This window comes from Mercenaria mercenaria, chromosome 6 (genome assembly GCF_021730395.1).
Source record: "Mercenaria mercenaria strain notata chromosome 6, MADL_Memer_1, whole genome shotgun sequence".
Classification (NCBI taxonomy): domain Eukaryota; kingdom Metazoa; phylum Mollusca; class Bivalvia; order Venerida; family Veneridae; genus Mercenaria; species Mercenaria mercenaria.
Window position 1 is genome coordinate 620,219 of NC_069366.1, and position 23,345 is coordinate 643,563.

A 23,345-nucleotide genomic window follows, 5' to 3' on the forward strand; every position below is an offset into this window, starting at 1 on the left:
TTGGAAGATAGACAAGTTCACTGTAGAAATTTAGCAGGGTAAGTTAGACATGAATCACAAACAAGCTAAATGCAAACTGACAGACAGCAAAGGCAAAAAGAAAATGTCTCCCATCACTAACAATTTGGGAAATCGAAGGTGCTATAAATATTCTACAACAGACAGATCAGTACCAGCAACAACAACACTCCAAAAGACATTCAACAATAATTAAGTACAGCGAAAGCCTACAAAGACTCCTAAAAAAATAAGTGTTTCCAATTCACCTGTTTTTTTTTTCCTGTAAACGGCAGAATGATACTTTCATTAAAACTCCATTATTAGCACATTAATACTGGCAAGTATCTAACACCAAAGAAAACTTTATAATAAAATCTACACAGTAATGCTGTTTAGTGATAAGATTATAAGCTAATATTATTGTTAACATGACTGTATGTGTGTTATTTTTTTTATTTTTATTTTTTTTGTTGGGTTTGCTATCTTTTGTTGGGTTAAATGTCACACTGACACAAATACAGGTCCCATAGCGACTTCCATGGCGGTTGATGACCCCAGATGCCCTTCAGAGCACTATTTCAAGCATGTGCAGGTACCTGGATAGAATCACCGAACTTCCACAAGCCAGGTGGATGGTTTCAAACCTATAGCAGTAAGGGACAAGGGAATTGGTCAGCAACCTTAACCATTTGGCCACAGAGGCCTGATACACAAGTTAATAAACATTAATATACTAACAATAAGATTTTCTGCTTTTAGAAATGGTATGTGACAAATAAATAACATAGTCACCAAAACAGGTTGCAATGTCATCCCGAAACTAATTTTACAAATTGAATGAAAGGGATAATTCATAATACCATCATGTGTGAATCATCATATCTGTACCATCATGTGTGAACTATCATCATAATTTTGTAGTAGATACGTTACATACTATTCCATCACTTCTGATCTTAAAGAGTACTCAGGGGTCACGCTGTCGATCGCCACTTGAGCCATTTGCGACAAAAAATTAAATGTGGCTCCGAAATTTTCTAATTGGCGAAAATGGCCCGAAGCTATGTCTGTCTGCAAAACTACGAATACTGCCAGTTTTACGAACCAAAAGGTGTGAAAAATCGATAATCTGTGTAGACACAACATCTGTTATTGAAAGGGAGGGAGCCAATTTGCAAATTTTTTATTTGATCAGGCAGTTAATTTGCGATAATTAGATTATTGAATAACAAACTGGATAATAATAATCAACATTTTGTGCACTTGATACGATTTTATGAGCAGTCGGCCGTTAGACAAATTTTCTATGATTGCCGAGGGTTAGTTTGGGCAAAAACAAATAAAAATGCTTTACACAAGCATAAATTGTAAGTATTGAATAGCTATGATGATAGAAAAGCAATAAAACATAGGTATTTTATCAAATATTTAATTCTAACTTACGTTTTCTGAATTTGTCGCCCGTTTTCGCGACCATGATTTTCGGATATTTCTGTCATTTCTGACGAGATTTTTTAGTGCAATCTTAATAAAAAGCCAATAAAAAGTCTACATTTAAGAAAAATATGACAACTGTTGCAAATGGAGCTCTTATTTTGAAGTATTTTTCGAGAATACAACATGCGAAGGCATCAAACCCCACCCACTTATAGGCAATGTGCAAAATAAAACACTGTTTTTTTTTTAAATTTTCTATTTTAACATCTTTATTTTCAATGTGATTTTCAGAATTTTTTTATTAAATGGCAGAATGATGTTTATAAAAATGATAATTTTAGAAATTAACACAAATTTATTTTCTAAATAGCTTTTTAAAGGGTTACTAAGAAATATGTAATAACTACATTAATTTCTTGAGTAGTATGAGTACTTTGGTACATATAATGTAGTCCTACAAGAACGTCAATGCTATGCTTTCGCCGTTGTTGGCCTCATAATTTTATCTTCGGAAAAAGCAGTGGCTCAGAGAAAAAAATTCCCAGTGTGACCCCTGAGTACTCTAACAAACATAGTACTATTTTTGAAGAAATGTTGAAGAATAATGTGTACGTACCATCATCGTCATGTGTAGGTGATGCTGGAGACAGCAGCTTTCTCTTCATACCCTTGTCATCTGGTTGTGGGGTTCTGACAACGAAAGGCTTCTCCTGAAATACAACACAACATCTCTTTCATCAATTTTCATTTATAACAGTTAATGTCAACTAATCCAGAAGGAAACAGTTGACCTACTTCAGGGAAAATGACAAAACATTGTCACACATAAAAACAATTTGTCTTGTACTTAAAGGATGTATATCACACTGTTTGCAGGGCTCCAACTATTTCATTGATCTATCCACAATGACCTTTCAATCTCATTAAGTACAATACACAAAATTCTCTCCTGATACCCACACAATGCTCTCCTGATCAACAAACAATGCTCTCCTGACCAACACACAATGCTCTCCTGATACCCACACAATGCTCTCCTGGCCAACACACAATGCTCTCCTGATACACGCACAATGCTCTCCTGATCAACATATAGTGCTCTCCTGTACTCTTCTGATCAACACACAATGCTCTCCTGATACACACACAATGCTCTCCCGATCAACATCATGATCAACACACAATGCTCTCCTGACCAACACACAATGCTCTTCTGATCAACAAACAATGCTCTCCTGATACACACAATGCTCTTCTGATCAACACACAATGCTCTCCTGATACACACACAATGCTCTCTTGACCAACACACAATGCTCTTCTAATCAACACACAATGCTCTTCTAATCAACACACAATGCTCTCCTGATCAACACATAGTGCTCTCCTGATCTCTCCTGACTCATCACACACAATGCTCTCCTGATACACACACAATGCTCTCCTGATCAACACACAATGCTCTCCTGATCTCTCCTGATCAACACACAATGCTCTCCTGATACACACATATTGCTCTCCTGATCAACACACAATGCTCTCACGATCAACATCCTGATCAACACACAATGTTCTCCTGATCAACACACAGTGCTCTCATGATCAACACACAATGTTCTCCGAACAACATATCATGCTAGCCTAATCAACACACAACGTTCCTGATGAGCATACAATGTTCTCCATTCATCCCACAATGTTCAATGAACAACACAAGATGCTCCCTTGATCAACACAATGTTCTCAAGCAAAACGAAATGTTCTTCAATCATCACACAGTCCTCTCCAATCAACACATTGTGTCTGAAATCATATGTCATCCACCGCCGCTTCAAGTGGAGAAATTGGCAGTTACTTGCAGAGAACAGGCTTGTACTGGCAGAGAATCCAGGAACACTGGTTAGGTTCACTGCCCTTCTTTACATAACTGGAATACTGTTGAAAAACTGCGCTAAACCCAAGACAATCAATATACAATATTTTCCCAATCAATGTACAACACCTCCAAATCAACAAACAATGTATACCCAATCAAAACACACCACTCTCTAGATCAACACACAACACCCTCTAATCAACACATAAAATTCTCCCAATCAACACACAACCCTCTCCACATCAAAACACAACACCCTCCCAATCAAAATGACACCCTCCCAATCAAAACAACAACTTCCCTTCAAAACACAACACCCTCCTAATCAAAACACAATACCCTCATCAATGTACATCACTCTCCCAATCAACACACAACACCCTCCCCGATATACACACAACATTCTCCCCATCAAAACAACACTCACCCTCTTAATCAATACACAACACCCTTCTCATCAATGCACATCACTTTCCCAATCAACACACAACACCCTCCTCATCAATGCACATCACTTTCCCAATCAACACACAACACCCACCCATTTTACAAACATCACTTTCCCAATCAACACACAACACCCACTTGTTCTACAAACAACACTCTCCAAATCAACACACAACACCCATCCATTCTACAAACAACACTCTCCTCATCAATGCACATCACTTTCCCAATCATTTGTTTGTTTGTTTTGGGTTTAACGCCGTTTTTCAACAGTATTTCAGTCATGTAACGGCGGGCAGTTAACCTAACCAGTGTTCCTGGATTCTGTACCAGTACAAACCTGTTCTCCGCAAGTAACTGCCAACTTCCCCACGTGAATCAGAGGTGGAGGACTAATGATTTCAGACACAATGTCGTTTATCAAATAGTCACGGAGAACATACGCCCCGCCCGAGGATCGAACTCACGACCCCGCGATCCGTAGACCAACGCTCTACCTACTGAGCTAACTTTCCCAATCAACACACAACACCCACCCATTCTACAAACATCACTTTCCCAATCAACACACAACACCCACCCATTCTACAAACAACACTCTCCCAATCAACACACTCCTCATCAATGCACATCACTTTCCCAATCAACACACAACACCCACCCATTCTACAAACATCACTTTCCCAATCAACACACAACACCCACCCATTCTACAAACAACAATCAACACACACCCATTCTACAAACAACAATCAACACACAACACCCACCCATTCTACAAACAACACTCTCCTAATCAACACACAACACCCACCCGTTCTACAAACAACACTCTCCCAATCAACACACAACACCCACCCATTCTACAAACAACACTCTCCCAATCAACACACAACACCCTCCTCATCAATGCACATCACTTTCCCAATCAACACACAACACCCACCCATTCTACAAACATCACTTTCCCAATCAACACACAACACCCACCCATTCCACAAACAACAATCAACACACACCCATTATACAAACAACAATCAACACGCAACACCCACCCATTCTACAAACAACACTCTCCCAATCAACACACAACACCCACCCGTTCTACAAACAACACTCTCCCAATCAATAAACAACACCCATCGATTCTACAAACAACACTCTCCCAATCAACACCTAACACCCACCCATTCTACAAACAACACTCTCCCAATCAATAAACAACACCCACCCATTCTACAAACAACAATCTCGCAATCAAAACACAACCATTCCCGATCAATACACAACACCCTTCCAATCAACACACAACGTTGCCAATCAAAACACAACAATCTCGCAATCAAAACACAACACCCTTCCAATAAACACACAACTGTCACAATCAAAACACACCTCATTCCCAATCAAAACACATAACATTCTTCCAATCAACACAACAGCACTACCTCTCTATTTACATCCCCCTTCTCCTACCCCCCCAACCACCCCTCCAACCAATCAGTGTCATACAGCTGCCTGGTTTTTGCCTACTTGCCAAATAATCCACTGATACATATTTTGGTCTGTTTGACCATTTGGCAAACATTCAAATAATTGACCTTTATAAACAGACATGATAGCAATTACCTGAATCAAAACCAGGTCATTTTAACCTTAGCTTACTACATAAAGGAAGTAAAGTTCATCAGGAAAATAGAAAATGGTAACAGTTTATGTAAAAAATTTCTTTTAAAGTACAGACACATTAATCATTTACAAAAAATGATACAAGTTGAAAGTAAACTTCCCCTTTCAACAGATACCAGACATAACTGATAGAGTCCCTTGTATCTTGTATTCCACCACTGCATGGATGAGGTTTACTGCTGTTTTTGAACATCAAGAACTTTTTCTATATTACACAGTATTGTTTGCCTTGCTTGGAGACAGACTTAATTAATTACATGTTTTTCAGACAACTATCCAAATATAAGAATGAAATATATCTGATATTTTCACAGTATATTTTTCACGTGTAAGAAACTACAGAAAGGGTAAACTTAGTCAAAACATGAAATAAAAAGAAAATTTGTTTTTTTATACGTAATCTTGATCAAATTATCTTTCACTCATGAACACTGTATCTGGTGTTCACTGGTGAAATATATTTCAAGTTTACCCAGTAACAAACAAATATCCTGTATATGTCAAAGTCAATCAAAAGCAGTGGTCAACATAATGACAGGGTAAGTCTGAATATTGAAACAGATAAATTGTTTATAGAATTTTCTGGTACATTCCAAACACATTCAAATGTACTATACAGCAAGGAAATGCTCTTGCTTTTTTCATTATAGCTTTCTTTTTCAGCAGGTCTGTATATTCTTGCAACTGACAGGTGAAATCATTTGATTATAGAAAATCAATGTCCACATCTAAAAGCCCAGCAAGGTCAGATCTTGAAAGGTGATAATTACATCATGACATGACTGGAGATAACACTGATTGACAGCAAACACGGTCAGGTAATGCCAGCAACATCTCTGAACCAGCCACTGTCCCTCTGTAAGGCTGGGGACAACACTGAACCAGCCACTGTCCCTCTGTAAGGCTGGGGACAACACTGAATCCACTGTCCCTCTGTAAGGCTGGGGACAACACTGAACCAGCCACTGTCCCTCTGTAAGGCTGGGGACAACACTGAATCAGCCACTGTCCCTCTGTAAGGCTGGGGACAACACTGAATCAGCCACTGTCCCTCTGTAAGGCTGGGGACAACACTGAATCAGCCACTGTCCCTCTGTAAGGCTGGGGACAACACTGAATCAACCAATGTCCCTATGTAAGACTGGGGACAACAATGAACCTGCCACTGTCCCTCTGTAAGGCTGAGGACAACACTGAATCAGCCACTGTCCCTCTGTAAGACTGGGGACAACACTGAATCAGCCACTGTCTCATGTAAGGCCTGAGACAATAACCAATTAGCCACTTCCTTACATGTATGGGTAAGCCACTGCCAGTATTATAACGCCAGAGACACTTACGCAAACAAGGTTGACAATGCCTTTTCATGTAAAGCTAGAACAACTGTATGTAATGAAAGAAGGGTTGTCAACAGTTGCCTATTCAAGTGTCTTGATTACTAGCTAGTAACATCAGGTGACTGTTTAAACATTTTTTTCTTAAAGATAATTAGACAAGAGCGCCGCCAAGCGGTGCAATATATGCTCGAAGGGTTACATCAGAGGATGGGAGCTAACTTTAAAGAACTTGATTGTTGAAGCCCAAAGCACAGGAACAACAAAAAGAAGAAATTCCAAAAAAAAAAAAAAATATCCAAGTCAAGAAAAATTCTTACTAGGTAAAGTTATGTCAAAATACAACTAAAAATTGGATGTTCCATCCATGTTATACCACAGAAAAGTGGTCTCAGTTTTTCCCTACTGCCAATAATAAAAAAGTTTCAAAATAAGCTATTTATAGGCTATTATAGTAACAAAAAAGTGAAGTAATTCAAAAAAAAAAAATATTGTAAGAGAACAAAAAAGTATTTTGCAAAATAAAAACAAGAGCACTGCAATGCAGAGCACTATACACAAAGCAGTCATATATGACCTTTGACCCCTAAGTGTGACCTTGACCTTGAAGCGAGTCATCCAAAACATGCGCTCTGCACGTCGCCTCAGTGTGGTGAACATTTGTGCCAAGTTCCTTTGAAATCATTCAAGCAGTTCAAGAGTTACAGAGCGGACACAGCAAAGTCATTTATGACCTTTCACTCCTAAGTGTGACCTTGACCTTGAAGCTAGTCATCCGAAACAAGCGCTCTGCATGTCGTCTCAGTGTGATGAACATTTGTGCCAAGTTTCTTTGAAATCCTTCAAGCAGTTCAAGAGTTACAGAGCAGACACGAAACACACTCATATGACCTTTGACCCCTAAGTGTGACCTTGACCTTGAAATGAGACATCCAAAACATGCACTCTGCATGTCGTCTTGGTGTGGTGAACATTTGTGTAAAGTTTTTTTGAAATCCTTCAAGGGGTTCAAGTTTTACAGAGTGGACATGAAATTGCTAACGGACAGACAGACACCGGGACCATAACATAACACGTCCCTTTGGGCGTATAAAAATCAAAATTTCATAAAATAATGGTATTTTGGAAAAATCGTAATTTTAATTAAATCTTCATTGTGACAGGAATAGTCACTGAACAATCCGTCTATTTGACAGGTTTCAGTGAAATCAGACAGAGGCTAAAAAGTAAAACCTTCATCCTTAAGAAACCATGTTGGTTGCTATGCTCCCTCCCTTTATGTTTCTTAATGATGAAGCCTCTACCCTATATCATTTTACTAGGAAGTGGTAAATCAACGTGGGATCAGTTAATGAAAGTCTCAATTTACTAATTATAGATAGCACTATGATATTAGATAGCACTATGATATTATCATTTCTCATTTACTTACAGTGACTGATAATCAAACTCAAATAATTGGCTGTATAAAACTCATAATTCTTGACTTGACTCAGCTAGGGGTCCACTTTTAGTAACAAATAGAACCTTGAACTTGAAATTCGACGCCATAAAAAGTAAAAATGTCAAAATCTAGTTTCTGTTCACTAACCATGAAATATTTATATCCTTACTATTGAAAACTGAAATATTTATTCAAGTTTATCCTAATTTGTTTGTTTACTCAATACAAACCTTTGGGTATTTTGCACAATGAGCTACTGAATTTTATTTACATATAAAATTAAGATGATTGAAAGATACACAGCATATTAATCTTCTCCCCCACAAGGACAAAAACTGGCAACAGCTGGACATTTCATATTTAATGTCTTTTTATCTTGTGTACAATTCCCTCCACCTGAGTACAACAAAAAAACACGCTCCACTTTCTTATTTGTACTCAAAGAAAATTTAAGCAGAGTTGAGATATCTTTAAGAGCCTTAATATTCATCATTTTATCTTTCATATACTGTCACAGTTTAACAAAGGTAGGGGTCAAATGACTTTTTAATAAAACATCAGCATGTGAATGAGGACCATAGTTCAGGTCAGTGACAACTGTGGGTAGTCCAAAGTTGAGCTATTAGTGACTACAGTAACTGTTGAGCCAAGTGATAGCTCTAGGAAGTTTGAAGTTGAGCTAAGTGATAGCTCTAGGTGGTCCAAAGTTGAGCGAGGTGACAACTCTAGGCTGTCCAAAGATGAGCTAAGTGAAAGTGCTATGTAGTCTACAATTGAACTAAGACTTAAAAGTGATAGCTCTAGGTAGTCCAAAGTAGAGCTACCTGATAGTCCTAGGATTTCTAAAGTTGAGCTCTATATTTAAGAAGCCACTCTAGGCAAATATCAAAAATATGTATGTAATTATTACAGTAATATATCACATGTTTCATAATCAATTAAATGTCTACCTTTACTCACATGTTAGTATTTTTACATGGGAAAAAGTTTTCCCATGGCATGACTACATTTATTCAACCTGTGTGTTTTTGGCAAAGGGTTATATATCAGCTAGAAACATTCTTGATCTCTTGCCATGCCATGAACATGCATTTCTATAATGAGTAACTATTGAGTTCCAAGAAATTCATAAATAACAGCTTTATTTTTCACTTGAATTTAACGTTTTGTAGTAAATGTAGGGCTATTTTTTGCATTATTCATCTGGTGTCTTACTGAGCTTGGCCTTGCTTATTTATGCCGATATTCAAATTTCTTGTTTTATCTTTATTTATCAAATTTTCTTTTTGTTAAATCTGTTTACTTTACTGATGGCAGTTTTGATATAAACTGTTCTAGTTTCCAGAAAACTCTTTTTCAAAGTATTCTAATTTCTGAATTTTGTCTTACAAATTTTTTAAATCAGCACAGCTGCTAATGGGAGATTATGCATTTGCATTTAATTTTGCAGCAGGGCAACAATACTGGTCGAGTTTGCTTTGGATGGCAGTAATCAATATTCCAAATTGTCAGAAAAGCTGACAACTGTCACAAGCACACATTCAAGATAACAGAAACTTAAAAAATTTCTTTAGAATGTCCCATCCAAGAAACACTCTGCCGGAAGCTTAAATGGTCCTCTAGCCATAGAAAGAGATGTCACATACAATGTAAAGGTGTTTCTAAACTGTGTTTTGCTGGGCGGATGGGGAAAGTGCTGGGTGGATGGTAAAGGTGCTGGGTGGATGGTAAAGGTGCTGGGTGGATGGAGGAGTACTGGGTGGATGGGGAAGGTGCTGGGTGGATGGAGGGGTACTGAGTGGATGGGGAAAGTGCTGAGTGGATGGAGGGGTACTGGGTGGATGGGGAAGGTGCTGGATGGATGGAGGGGTACTGTTTGTTTGTTTGTTTTGGGTTTAATGCCGTTTTTCAACAGTATTTCAGTCATGTAATGGCGGGCAGTTAACCTAACCAGTGTTCCTGGATTCTGTACCAGTACAAAGTTCTCCGCAAGTAACTGCCAACTTCCCCACATGAATTATCAGAGGTGGAGGATGAATGATTTTAGACACAATGTCTTTTATCAAATCGTCACGGGGTACTGGGTGGATGGGGAAAGTGCTGGGTGGATGAAGAGAGTGCTGGGTGGATGGGGAAGGTGCTGGGTGGATGGAGGGGTACTGGGTGGATGGGGAAAGTGCTGGGTGGATGGAGGGGTACTGGGTGGATGGGGAAGGTGCTGGGTGGATGGAGGGGTACTGGGTGGATGGGGAAGGTGCTGGGTGGATGGAGGGGGTGCTGGATAGATGGGGAAGGTGCTGGGTGGATGGAGGGGGTGCTGAAGGATAAAAAGTGAAAACTTCAGTATCATGCATGTTTTCCATTGCCATGTTTTCCATTGCCATAGCTCAGCATGCCCACTATACTGGCTGGACCTGCTTATAAATTTATTGTTTGTTTTGTTTTTGTTGGGTTTAACGTCACACATACACACCTATAGGTCGTATTGCAACTTTGAAGGAAGAGCCCAAGTGCCCCTACGTGCATTATTTCCTCAAGAGAGGGCACCTGGGTAGAACCAACGACCTGTAAGACAGCTGGATGGCTTCCTCACATGAAGAATTCAACGCCCTAAGTGAGGCTCAAACCCACATCGGTGCGGGGAAAGTGATTTGAAGTCAGCGACCTTAACTACTCGGCAATGGACGCCTCAATAAATTCATTGTAGACAAAGAGAGAGTTACATGTGAAGTTGCTCAATAATCATACTACATCATGAAACCTGTTCAGGAAATGGACAATGAGTGTTAATGGTTAAATCAATAGAATTTCGCAAAACTCAATTAACATCAAACAGTCCAAGATACAATTGTTTCTTCAGAAAAAAGAAAATATTAAGATTTGCCATTTTGCCATGTATAGTAACCATTGTGACATGTCATTGTATAAAATTTATAAGAGGTACTGGCAGGCAATACATGGTGCTTTCTTGTTAATTTTAAGGGAATGCAGTTTTGAAGTACTGTATTAAAATCCAACTGTCATTTTTGAGTACATATAATGCTACTTTTGTTCTGCTGAATGCATGTGAATCACTAAAAAACATTCAACATGGTTTGCTAAATAGTTATTTTCACTCTTTTTAGTTAACTGTGAAGGATCAATAAAATGAATTAAATTAAACTGTAGAAAATAAAAATAAGTTGAATTCTGGAAATAAAGGGAAGTATATAATAGATAAATGAAATTATCACTTACAAATTTTAAAAGGACGTAATTTAGGTCATAGAAATGTTCTGTAAAGTCTCCTACATGGCTGCCACATTTTCCGTCATGAAAACAAAAAATAATTAGGCTGTTGTTCAATCCTATTTTCGATAATTGTTTTCTGTAATAAGGACGGTCTGAATACTGATGGATATAGTAGATAGTTCAATTGAATTTATTGTTCCTGGTTACCTCCCTTTATGGTTCTAACTGTAAAAGTTCATGTCGAGTATTGAAAGTAACACATTTCTAACCGTGTAACTATGCATGTTCTCTATTTGGACAGCTGTGTCATCTGTTTTTAACATAAAATTTAAAGCATTATGGAACTTTAAAATTTTGCATGGTAAATTAGGTATAAGATATATCCTATGTTCCGATTAAAATGTAAAAAACTTTTAGTCTGTGAAATAAGCTAGTTATTTTATCATTTACTATTTTATTTTCACAATTTTGTAAAACTGCTTAAAAATTACAATTTATTTTCAAAATTTTCCTAATTGCTGTTCTATTTTCACAAGATGACCAGGCTTGGACCCCATCAAATGTTGACCGGGGGGAGGGGTGGGGAACCTGCAAGTTTTTTGTGAAGCAATTGTCAGTTTAATCTTCCAGAAAACAAGTAAAGATTTCACATGGGGCTATCATTTGAAATAAAACATTTTGTTTGCGGTAACACAATCTACCCGTGAAAATCATTGCTGCAACCCAACTATTTTTTACCAGTCAGATGAAATTTTTGTTTCCCAAAATGATTATAATTATGCATAAATAAAAATTCCCTACCTACCTACAAACACAAAAAAACTTTGGGTTGCATTACTGCAAACAAACAATTTTTAAATTACGGCCTGGGTTGATTTTGTTTGTTCTGACATGGGCTTTACATCAGTTATGAAATGGTGTTAATTTAGCCTGAAACATTCTGTGTTCTCTGCATGCAATTAACAACTTTTCTACTGAAATTTGTGAAGTCATCATTGAGAATAACTGGATCAACCTTCAACTTCCAAACAAATATCTTATATTAACCTTTAGCATGCTAGATAAATTGTCGTCTGCTGGAAATGTCGTCTGCTAAAATTGTAAAGTTCATTCAATTTGCTCCAAAATTGGAAGAAATATTGTCAGGGTAGCAAACAGCTTGGAACCTGATCAGACGCCGATTTAATCGGTGTCTGATCTGGTTCCAAGCTGTTTGCAAAGGCTGTTAAATTCGCCTGCAGCAGGCTAAGGGTTAATGAACATATCCTATAACATTTGGAGTACCATAAAATAAACTGCACAGCACAAGCTGTCTTGTGCCTATACAACTGAAAGAAGATGGATATCATATGCAACACTCAGATTTCATGAGGCCATGCTTTTATTCCTTTTATGGATCATGCTGACATTATATGGTGAAATGGGGAGTGGGGAGGGTGTAAATGGAGACTGGGTTGAGTAGGGAAGGACCGGGGGAATCTAAGACACAATATGATATAAATTAGATGAATGTTACAAAATATGCTTTGTTGGCCATTTGTGTGTGTGTTGTGAGGAAGTGTATAATGGATGGGAAGGGGGTGAAAAAAGTGAGGGAAGATAGATACCATTACCAAGAAACATTATAAATATAAATGAAACTGCAAGTCTGACTATTGCGAGCTTGTCCCACAGGATACTGGACCCTATCAGAGGTCTGCCCCCTATCAAGACCAATCCTTCTGCAAAATGGCAGTGGTTAAGAAGATGAAGTTAAAGTGGGAAACTTTTCATAAAGGTTTAACCTGAACGCAACACAGGCACAAACACCTTCGGTCTTAAGCTCCCTGTCATTATGGTACAAAGGGTTCCATTACAGCCAGAAGGCGCATCCTAGTTGCCCGTCATTCTACGTAAAAATCTGACAAAAGTCTACATCATAAGACAAAAGATACATTTTACTGTCATTGTGGAGGTTGGATCTCTAGTAGTGGAAGTCATCAATTTATACTTGTGGAAAACTATTTTTACTGGTACAAAACCTGCTGACACACTGCCACCTTTTTTTTCAAGACAGAACAAGCAAGGAAAGCTTACCTTCCTTGGAGGTGATTTCTTGTCAGACATATCCTGTAGCGAGAACCTAGGAAGTAGTAGTGAAGGCATGCAGAACGGTTGGCTAGTATCAATCCAAACATGGAAATCTCGTCTCCCAAACTGATTCTGTGATCTTTAAACATGATGCTCTTTTCTTGTAAAAGACTTCATGCATCTGAAAAAAAGATATGTACATGTATACTATATACTGAGGACAAGTAGGAAAGTTGTCAGTCGCTGAGGACAAGTAGGAAAGTTGTCAGTCTGACACTGAAGACAACTCAAGTAGAGAAGTTGTCAGTCACTGAGGACGACTCAAGTAGGGAAGTTGTCAGTCACTGAGGACAACTCAAGTAGGGAAGTTGTTAGTCACTGAGGACAACCCAAGTGGGGAAGTTGTTAGTCACTGAGGACGACTCAAGTGGGGAAGTTGTTAGTCACTGAGGACAACTCAAGCGGTGAAGTTGTTAGTCACTGTGGATGAGGACAACTCAAGTGGGGAAGTTGTTAGTCACTGAGGACAACTCAAGTGGGAAAGTTGTTAGTCACTGAGGACAACTCAAGTGGGGAAGTTGTTAGTCACTGAGGACAACTCAAGTAGGGAAGTTGTCAGTCACTGAAGACAACTCAAGTAGGGAAGTTGTCAGTCACTGAGGACAACTCAAGTAGGGAAGTTGTTAGTCACTGAAGACAACTCAAGTAGGGAACTTGTTAGTCACTGAGGACAACTCAAGTAGGGAAGTTGTCAGTCACTGAGGACAACTCAAGTAGGGAAGTTGTTAGTCTGACACTGAAGACAACTCAAGTAGGGAAGCTGTCTGACACTGACGACAACTCAAGTAGGGAAGTTGTCAGTCACTGTGGACAACTCAAGTAGGGAAGTTATCAGTCACTGAGGACAACTCAAGTAGGGAAGTTGTTAGTCACTGAAAACAACTCAAGTAGGGAAGTTGTCAGTCACTGAAGACAACTCAAGTAGGGAAGTTGTCAGTCACTGAAGACAACTCAAGTAGAGAAATTGTCAGTCACTAAGGACAACTCAAGTAGGGAAATTTGAAGACAACTCAAGTGGGGAAGTTGTTAGTCACTGAAGACAACTCAAGAGGGGAAGTTGTCAGTCACTGAGGACAACTCAAGTAGAGAAGTTTTCAGTCACTGAAGACAACTCAAGCAGGGAAGTTGTCAGTCACAGAAGACAACTCAAGTAGGGAAGTTGTCAGTCACTGAAGACAACTCAAGTAGGGAAGTTGTCAGCCACTGAAGACGACACTTTTAACTCTGACTCAAGCAGGGAGGCTGTCAAAAATGGAGGACAATGCATCTAACTCAAAATACTTCAGGGAGGGGTTTTGGCCAGTTGGATTCCAAGCAGCCCAGAGGTCACATGTGATGAAGCCCATTTTTGCAAAACTGGCTGATGCATGTTTCTGAAATACTGATGAAAATAAACACAACACATTATTTTCCATATCCTTGACTGACTTAAGCCTATCCCCTATGAAATTAAAGACATTCTTAAAGTAATTTCCGAAAAATAAGCATTTTTATTCCATTAGCCTACCAGAAATAGACAATGTCTAGCAGCAGGAGCCTTACAAATGACATGATTATAGCCAAGTCTGCAATAAGTTCAATAAGATGTATGGCTGCACAATCTTTTTTTTTTATTTTCTGAAACTTTTGCATATAAAAGAGTCTGGAACACTTCCTGGAATTTTCAGTTAAAAGACTGGTTCTTAGTGAAATTTTTCTGCCTCATTTTTGGATGAAACTTTGTAACCAACTTTTGCGAAGACTGTGCTTAACCTGGCCAGCTACTTAAGTCATTCAGTTTGAATGGTTATGTATATATCCTTGTACCAAGTGATCTGTCAAGTCTGTCATAATCATCACTATCTTGTAATATTAATTTGGGGCTGAGCGTGAAATTATTTTATCTTGTCCTTTAGTGATATTATACTTACAATAGTTTTGCATTAAGCCCTCGCTATGCAGACAGTTGCTACTACTTAAGTAGCTTTTGGTGCTGACGCAAATGTGATAAAAATATTTCCTGAAAACCCATGTCACAGATGTCATGAACAGAAAAATCTATTATTTCCATTAACAAGGATCAATGGCTGATATTGTAAAAATAGCTGTACAAGACCTAACTTCTGTATTCTATCGTGTAAATCTATTTACCCAGACCAGTTTAATTAAAAGCAGTAATTTACACATGCATCAAAAATTACAAGCCTTAATGACTTTTTCTGAAATCCTCATGTAAACAAGAGCTGTCTCCATAGGATGACACATGCCCCCGATGGCACTTTGAATGAATAGTTATGGCCGATGTTAGAGTTTAGGACCTTTCACCTACGGACCTGGGTCTTACTGTGGTACACATTCATGCCCAATAATTTTAAAATCCATGCATGAATGACAAAGATATGGACCGGACACGCCCATCAATGCACTATCATGAAATATGACCTTTAACGTCTAAGTGTGACCTTGACCTTTGAGCTACAGACCTGGGTCTTGCGCGCGACACGTCGTCTTACTGTGGTACACATTCATGCCAAGTTATTTGAAAATCCATCCATGGATGACAAAGATATGGACCGGACACGAATGCACTATCATGAAAAATGACCTTTAACGTCTAAGTGTGACCTTGACCTTTGAGCTACGGACCTGGGTCTTGCGCGCGACATGTCGTCTTACTGTGGTACACATTCATGCCAAGTTATTTGAAAATCCATCCATGGATGATCAAGGTATGGACCGGACACGAATGCACTATCATGAAAAATGACCTTTAAGGTCTAAGTGTGACCTTGACCTTTGAGCTACGGACCTGGGTCTTGCGCGCGACACGTTGTCTTACTGTGGTACACATTCATGCCAAGTTATTTGAAAATCCATCCATGGATGACAAAGATATGGACCGGACACGAAAATTGCGTACAGACCGACAGACGGTTCAAAAACTATATGCCTCCCTTCGGGGGCATAAAAATAACGCAACTCCTAACAGTTTATCTTTTACTTGGTACATGTGGCTGTCACATTTTTTTGTTTATATGAATATAAATATGTCAATTTCTTCAATGTTAAATCCTGTTTTTAGTAACTTCTTTCTAATCTATTCGTCAAAGGTCTGAATTCGGACCAACACAGTAGAAAACATCACTGAATTCACCGTTTTCAATTACCTCCCTTTATAGCACTAACTATATAAAGTTCATGATTGTGTTATATTGAAAGTAGTGATTTTCTAACGCTATAATTATACATGTATACCATCTATTTGGATAGCTTCCTTTATCTGTTTTTTAACATAAAAAAGCCTTATGAAACTTTAATAGTATGTCTTTCCATACCAGGGCAATGGCACTTGAAACAAGGAGCTGCGTTCAATAAACGCTTGATGCCCCCGGTGGCATCCTTGTCGATAGATTTTCCAAAACGAGGTCAAGGACCCAAGGTCATGGTCAAACTGAGGTCAGGAGATGTTTGAAGATGAGGAATGGTCACAGGTTACATCTGTATTAGTATCAATTTATTCTTGTAAGCGGTATTGATGCTAGACGAAACGGTCCCATTTGGTTAACCAAGAGATGGCCCATACAAAGCAACCTAAGTCCAAAACGAGGTCAAGGTCAAGGTCAAACTGAGGTCAGGTGATGTTTGAAGATGAGGAATGGTCACAGGTTACATCTGTACTAGTATCAATTCATTCTTGTAAGAGGTATTGATGCTAGACGAAACGGTCCCATTTGGTTAACCAAGAGATGGCCCATACAAAGCAACCTAAGTCCAAAATGAGGTCAAGGTCAAGGTCACACTGAGGTCAGGTGATGTCTGAAGATGAGGAATGGTCACAGGTTACATCTGCATTAGTATCAAGCCATTCTAGTAAGGGGTATTGATGCTAGACGAAACGGTCCCATTTAGTTCACCTTGTACGGACGGATGAACAGACGGACAGGACAATCACTATATGCCTCCCGCATCAGTAGATGCCGGGGGCATAAAAACTGATCAATCTTTGAAAGTCTGAAACTAACTTAGTCTTAAAAGCATACATCAATTAACTAGATAAATTGAAAGGAAAGATAACTGCAGGTCTTGAAAGGGAAGATAACTGCAGGTCTTGAAAGAGAAGATAACTGCAGGTTTTGAAAGGAAAGATAACAGCAGGTCTTAAAAGGAAAGATAACTGCAGGTCTTGAAAGGAAAGATAACTGCAGGTCTTGAAAGGAAAGATAACAGCAGGTCTTGAAAGGAAAGATAACTGCAGGTCTTGAAAGAGAAGATAACTGCAGGTCTTGAAAGGGAAGATAACTGCAGGTTTTGAAAGGAAAGATAACAGCAGGTCTTAAAAGGGAAGATAACTGCAGGTCTTGAAAGGAAAGATAACTACAGGTCTTGAAAGAGAAGGTAACTGCAGGTCTTGAAAGGGAAGATAACTGCAGGTCTTGAAAGGAAAGATAACAGCAGGTCTTAAAAGGGAAGATAACAGCAGGTCTTAAAAGGAAAGATAACAGCAGGTCTTAAAAGGGAAGATAACTGCAGGTCTTGAAAGGAAAGATAACTGCAGGTCAAGTACACATTGCAGCAGGATGAGTGAATATTGTAAGCAGCTTGTCCTGCATGACAACTTGCTTTTCAAATAGTTGTCCACATGAATCCGTCAGAGGAAAACAGATAGAGAATAAATGGGTCAAGAACATTTCCATACTGAAAGAACTGATCAATTTCATAAAACAAACAAAATTGATTTTTCTGTATGTTCAAATGAATAAATCACTTGTATTTAACAATAGACATATTGTGGTCTTAAACTTCAGTTACAACACACAGTCAGCCTGAATTGTCCACTAAAATTAATATACTGAATAATCATTCCTGGAATCATTTAACATTACCTGGTATTGACCAAAACAGCCATTCATGAGCATATGGTGAATGTTGAAATGTATGCCATACTATGGGAATGTGTTTTGTCTGTTGAGATTTGACTTGAAATTCTTGTGGATTTCAAGGTTGCCGTCAGTGCAGGAAATGAGCCGTGCCATGTGAAAACCAACATAGTGGGTTTGCGACCAGCATGGATCCAGACCAGCCTGCGCATCCGCGCAGTCTGGTCAGGATCCATGCTGTTCGCTAACAGTTTCTCCAATTCCAATAGGCTTTAAAAGCGAACAGCATGGATCCTGACCAGACTGCGTGGATGCGCAGGCTGGTCTGGATCCATGCTGGTCGCAAACCCACTATGTTGGTTTTCACATGGCACGGCTCATTTCCTGCACTGACGGCAACCTTGAAATCCACAAGAATTAGTCACCCATGAATATTAATGATTTCACAGTATTTAATTATCATTAATTGTATATGTGATATATTACATACATTTATTAATCATTACATTATTTTGGCTTATGACTAAACTCAGGTATAAAATATAAAACCTTGGGGGTTCCAGCATAATTACAAAATCAATCAAATATATGACAATGGGAAAATGTATTTTTAAGATACAACATTTAACTGTGCACCATGGTGATATATCTGGCACAAAGGTCAGCTGTTTATATCAAAAACGTGTACTAAAATAATATTCTGACCAGATAATAAATAGCACTGCAAGTTATGCCCAAGACTGTAAGATTACGAAGTGCCCAGTCTAAGCTTTTCCTAAATACATTAAAGACCTTTTTAAACCCTATTGTAATAGGTAAATTATAAAACCCTATTGTAAAAGCACTATTTGCATGTGGTTTGACAACAACAACAACACTTTTGTGTCCCATCTGATGTTCTTTTTGTTTGGACAGTGATACAATTTATACCCCTGATTGAGTTCATACTTCTAATAAAATATCTAATAACTAAATTATCTACCTCATCATCCCTGACCACCCACTTTGAAAAATGGAGGGATATTTTTGGTGTGGACTGTGTGTTCTTCCAACTTACATTCAGTTGAAATTTTGCGTGTTTGTATCTGCAAATGTTTGTAAATCAACCTAGTATCAACAGAGTTATTGCCCCTGCTTTAAAATCAGTTTTGTTAGTATCTGTATTAACTGCAGGATGCTTTTCAGCAAATCCTATCAAAGTCTAAATAATTAACACCTTTGTTACTTCCCTTTAATTAAATAGAAACTAATTTATTTTGGCCATTTAAAGAAATATCTGGTAACAACAAATCTAAAATTGCATTTGTCTACAGTTGATAAAAAGTAATTCGTCAAGGTCATGTTATTTCTATCAAACATGACTGTTGAAACAGAGCGAGATATATTTTTTGCCACTAAAATCAATGAACTGTGGACAATATTCTTGCAAAAGTAAGATAAATCCAACTTCTATACGCTCTGATCTTAAGATATCAGTGGTATGTTACACATAAAAATATTATTACACTCCCCAGTATGTGTTAAGTTGGGACGCATTGAGCGGGCTAAGACACTTTCCTACAGAGGTGAAGACCTTGGGTTCAATTCCTGGCTACTCCCACTGCAGTGTGTTCTTGGGCAAGGCACTTTATCACGATTGCCTTAGTCAACCCAGTTGTAAATGGGTACCAGCAAATTGCTGGGGGGTAAGGTATGTTTGATTTCAACTGTTCTTAAAATATGGTCGCTCAAAAGCTTTACAGAGCTTATGTTCATTGTTTCACAAAGTGACGTAAATAAAACTACCTTTACATTTATAACCAACACTACTAAACAATAGTAAATTATGAATAAATAACTAAGTATTTCAAGCATTACACATGTAGTTCAAAAAGGACACTAAATATAGTGTATACACATGTAAATTCATTTTTAATTGCAACCCATTAAAAACAATAGTAGAATGAATGTCTCTAGGCATATTTCATGATAAACTGTTTCCAGCTGTTTTATGAGATAAAAATGATAAATGTACTTAATGTCTTTTCAATAAAAAAAAAGAGGGCATATTTTACAACTTTTTTTTCTTGGAGGACTATTTATTTTAAATGTCAAAACTAATGCCATTACTGAACAAATGTACTTGCTTACTATAATTTTAGTGAAAAACTGGCTAGGTGCAGAAACCAAGAAATATAATGGCAGCAATCCTCATCAACATTTTGGCCATGTGAAAATTGCTCAAGTTAGAAAGCTGACAATTTTTGTGGATGAAGCTCCCATAATAAATCAAAACAGGTGTTTGAAAAGTAAGTCACCTAATGGTATTTATGCAGAAAACAAGGAGTATCTTAAAAAGTACAATTTTCATGTATTATAAATTACAAAGCACTTATTGTATAGCATTTTCTACCTGTTAATTCCATCATTTTTAGTAAAACAACAGTTTCAAGGCACTAAATTATCAGACAAAAATTGACCCAAACTGAACACACAGTGACCTGTCCTGTATTATCTGCAGGAGCCAGACCTAAATCAATGTACATATGTAAATATTTACAACACAAGGCTTGATGTAAACAACAGAAGAAAGAGTTTTGTGACTTCCTTTTCCTCCTATATTTCAGCTGAATCTCCATAGACGGATGACCAATTCAGTTTAGACTGACTTTCCACACCTCCGGCTAGTTTTTAGATCCAATCCTCTCTAAACGAGCTACAAAAGTCGATTCAAGCACATACTAGAACAATTACTCATTCGTGGAAATCCTCGATTTTATAATCATTATAAATAACTAACTAAATGTATAAAATACATAAACTCATTATATACAGAAAACATGCATGAAAAAGTATTCCATCCTAGATATTTAAGCAAATACAGCCCATATGTCAGGTAAAAGCTATAATAATTTAAATATTTTTAGGAGTAACATTTTGGGACCGGGGCTAGGGGGTGTGATTTCCAGTTGCTAGAGTTTGGGACCGGGGCTAGGGGATGTGATTTCCAGTTGCTAGAGTGGTCTGAAGCAAAAGCTATATTTCCTGCTGCAAACAAATTTCGAAATCCACAGACCCCCAGGTCCCCTTTACTTTTCAACATCCACCTAATTCAATTATTTATAAAAGCACAAAAAAAAGCATAAAAAAATAAATCATATTTTCGGCTTGAACTGTTCTATATCAAAAAGTTTTTTTGTTAGGAAATTTCAACACAACAGTAAACCATACACCCAGAGAACACTACAACAAAAAGTTTTCCCCACATGTGACGCCCCAAAGCTTCCCTTGAAAGTGCCTCTCAATCTTTTAAGTATGTTGAACAGATTAAGATCGACCTTCATTGTGTATAACTACTTGGAATACACACCAGTGCACACCTATTTATACACAATCTCATAAAGCCTTCAACTAGGGCAAGTAAACACCAATATGGATTTTCTAGCCTAGATTACACTGATCCAAGTTTCACAGTTCACATGAAGAGAGAAAAAAAGAAATCTATGGAGAAACTTGTTTACTTGCAGTATCATAATTTATTAAATACAGCTTTACATGAAGAATGATGAAATGTGATAAACACACATAGTCATTCTGCCAAAACAAAAATCTTAAATGTTGTGATTCGAGGCTTCTAAGTTATTAAGTACCCGGTTAGCTCAGCTGGTACACCACTTGACTGGCAAGCAAGGGGTCGTAGGTTCAAGTCCTACTGGGGCGATGTTTTTCTCCATAAAAATACAACCTTGGTGACGAGAAATATTGGAAAGCTGTGGGCTACAGCTGTCGGGTTAAAGCAGTGCATGCAGTTTGTAGGGGCTATACTCTGTTGGAAGCTGAACAGTTGACGCCTCGCTCTGTGATCCCACAGTAAGGTTCAAGCCTTCAAAATAGAAGTGAGGATGGATACTTTTGAGTAACCAGAGGTCAGGTTAGCTCAGTAAGTCAGTTGGTAGAGCAACTGACTTGGAAGCAGACTGTAATTTTTTTTGTACAGGGGGCAGGGGTATTTTCTGAAAGCCACACAGATAAATTGTCCAACGAAACAATAGTTAGTTTTACAAGAGGAAAACATATCCGAGTACTTCGGTCTGGATACCCTCCCTTGTCTTGAGGCATAGATGTCTCAAAACCACCTTGACCTTGACCTGAAGACTTTCACTTATAGACCCTAAAAACAGTAAAGATCAACTAATGAACAGAGGAAATGATGCTACCAAGTTTGATAGCAGTAGAGTGAGTGATTAGAAACATATTTCAATCTTAAGGTCACTGTGGTCATCTCAAGGTCTCTGTGACCTTGACTTTTACTCTGAGACCCACACTCTTCAAGTGGGGCATAATAAAATCTGATTCACTACTGTTTACTGTACAGAAAGTTCCACAAGAATAAGTTTATAAATTTATGTTATCCTGTTTGTTAAGACAAGAAAAAAAGCATGAAAGCAATAAACATGGTAAAACTGGGGTATAACCAGAACAATATTTGCTTTAGAATGTATCTGGACCAAGTTTAATATTTTAGTGAAAAAGATTTCACTCAAAACAAGATTAAAATGTACTGGCAACCTTTTCCATACAACAGAAAGTTGTTGTCTAGAAAATGTGCACAAACTGACAATGTTTAAAGTTATTCTAGATCATTACAAAACAAGAGCTGTCCGTAAGACAGCCAAGCTCGACTATTCGAAATATTGTCACAGAAGCAGGAAATTATTACCCAAAATGTTAAATATCAAAAGAGTTTTAAGTTCGAAAGGGGACATAATTTGACCAAAATACATATCAGAGTTATGGGACTTGATGTTATCAACTAGTTTTATAACCCCGAAGAAACATGTTAAGTTTCAATTCAATATCTGCATTAGTTTTGGGGATAGTAACTTGCATGTTAAACTTTAACCACAATTTTCTAAGTCCAA

At 37.9% G+C, this 23,345-nt stretch overlaps 1 protein-coding gene across 4 annotated transcripts in view; it reads right to left on the reverse strand.

Moving 5' to 3' along the window:
* The window catches only part of LOC123550700 (ankyrin repeat domain-containing protein 12-like), a 97,154-nt gene that overhangs the window by 62,465 nt on the left and 11,344 nt on the right, over positions 1-23,345 (reverse strand). For 3 of the 4 annotated variants that reach the window (XM_053544931.1, XM_053544932.1, XM_053544929.1), the window contains exons 2-3: positions 13,535-13,709; positions 2,054-2,147 (exon numbers count right to left, since the gene is read on the reverse strand). In XM_053544931.1, coding sequence (XP_053400906.1) covers positions 2,054-2,147; positions 13,535-13,603 — 163 coding nt within the window. In that variant the 5' untranslated portion in view covers positions 13,604-13,709. Of the gene's footprint in view, positions 1-2,053; positions 2,148-13,534; positions 13,710-20,983; positions 21,136-23,345 lie in introns of those variants that run through there. The other variant, XM_053544930.1, reaches the window with a different exon arrangement.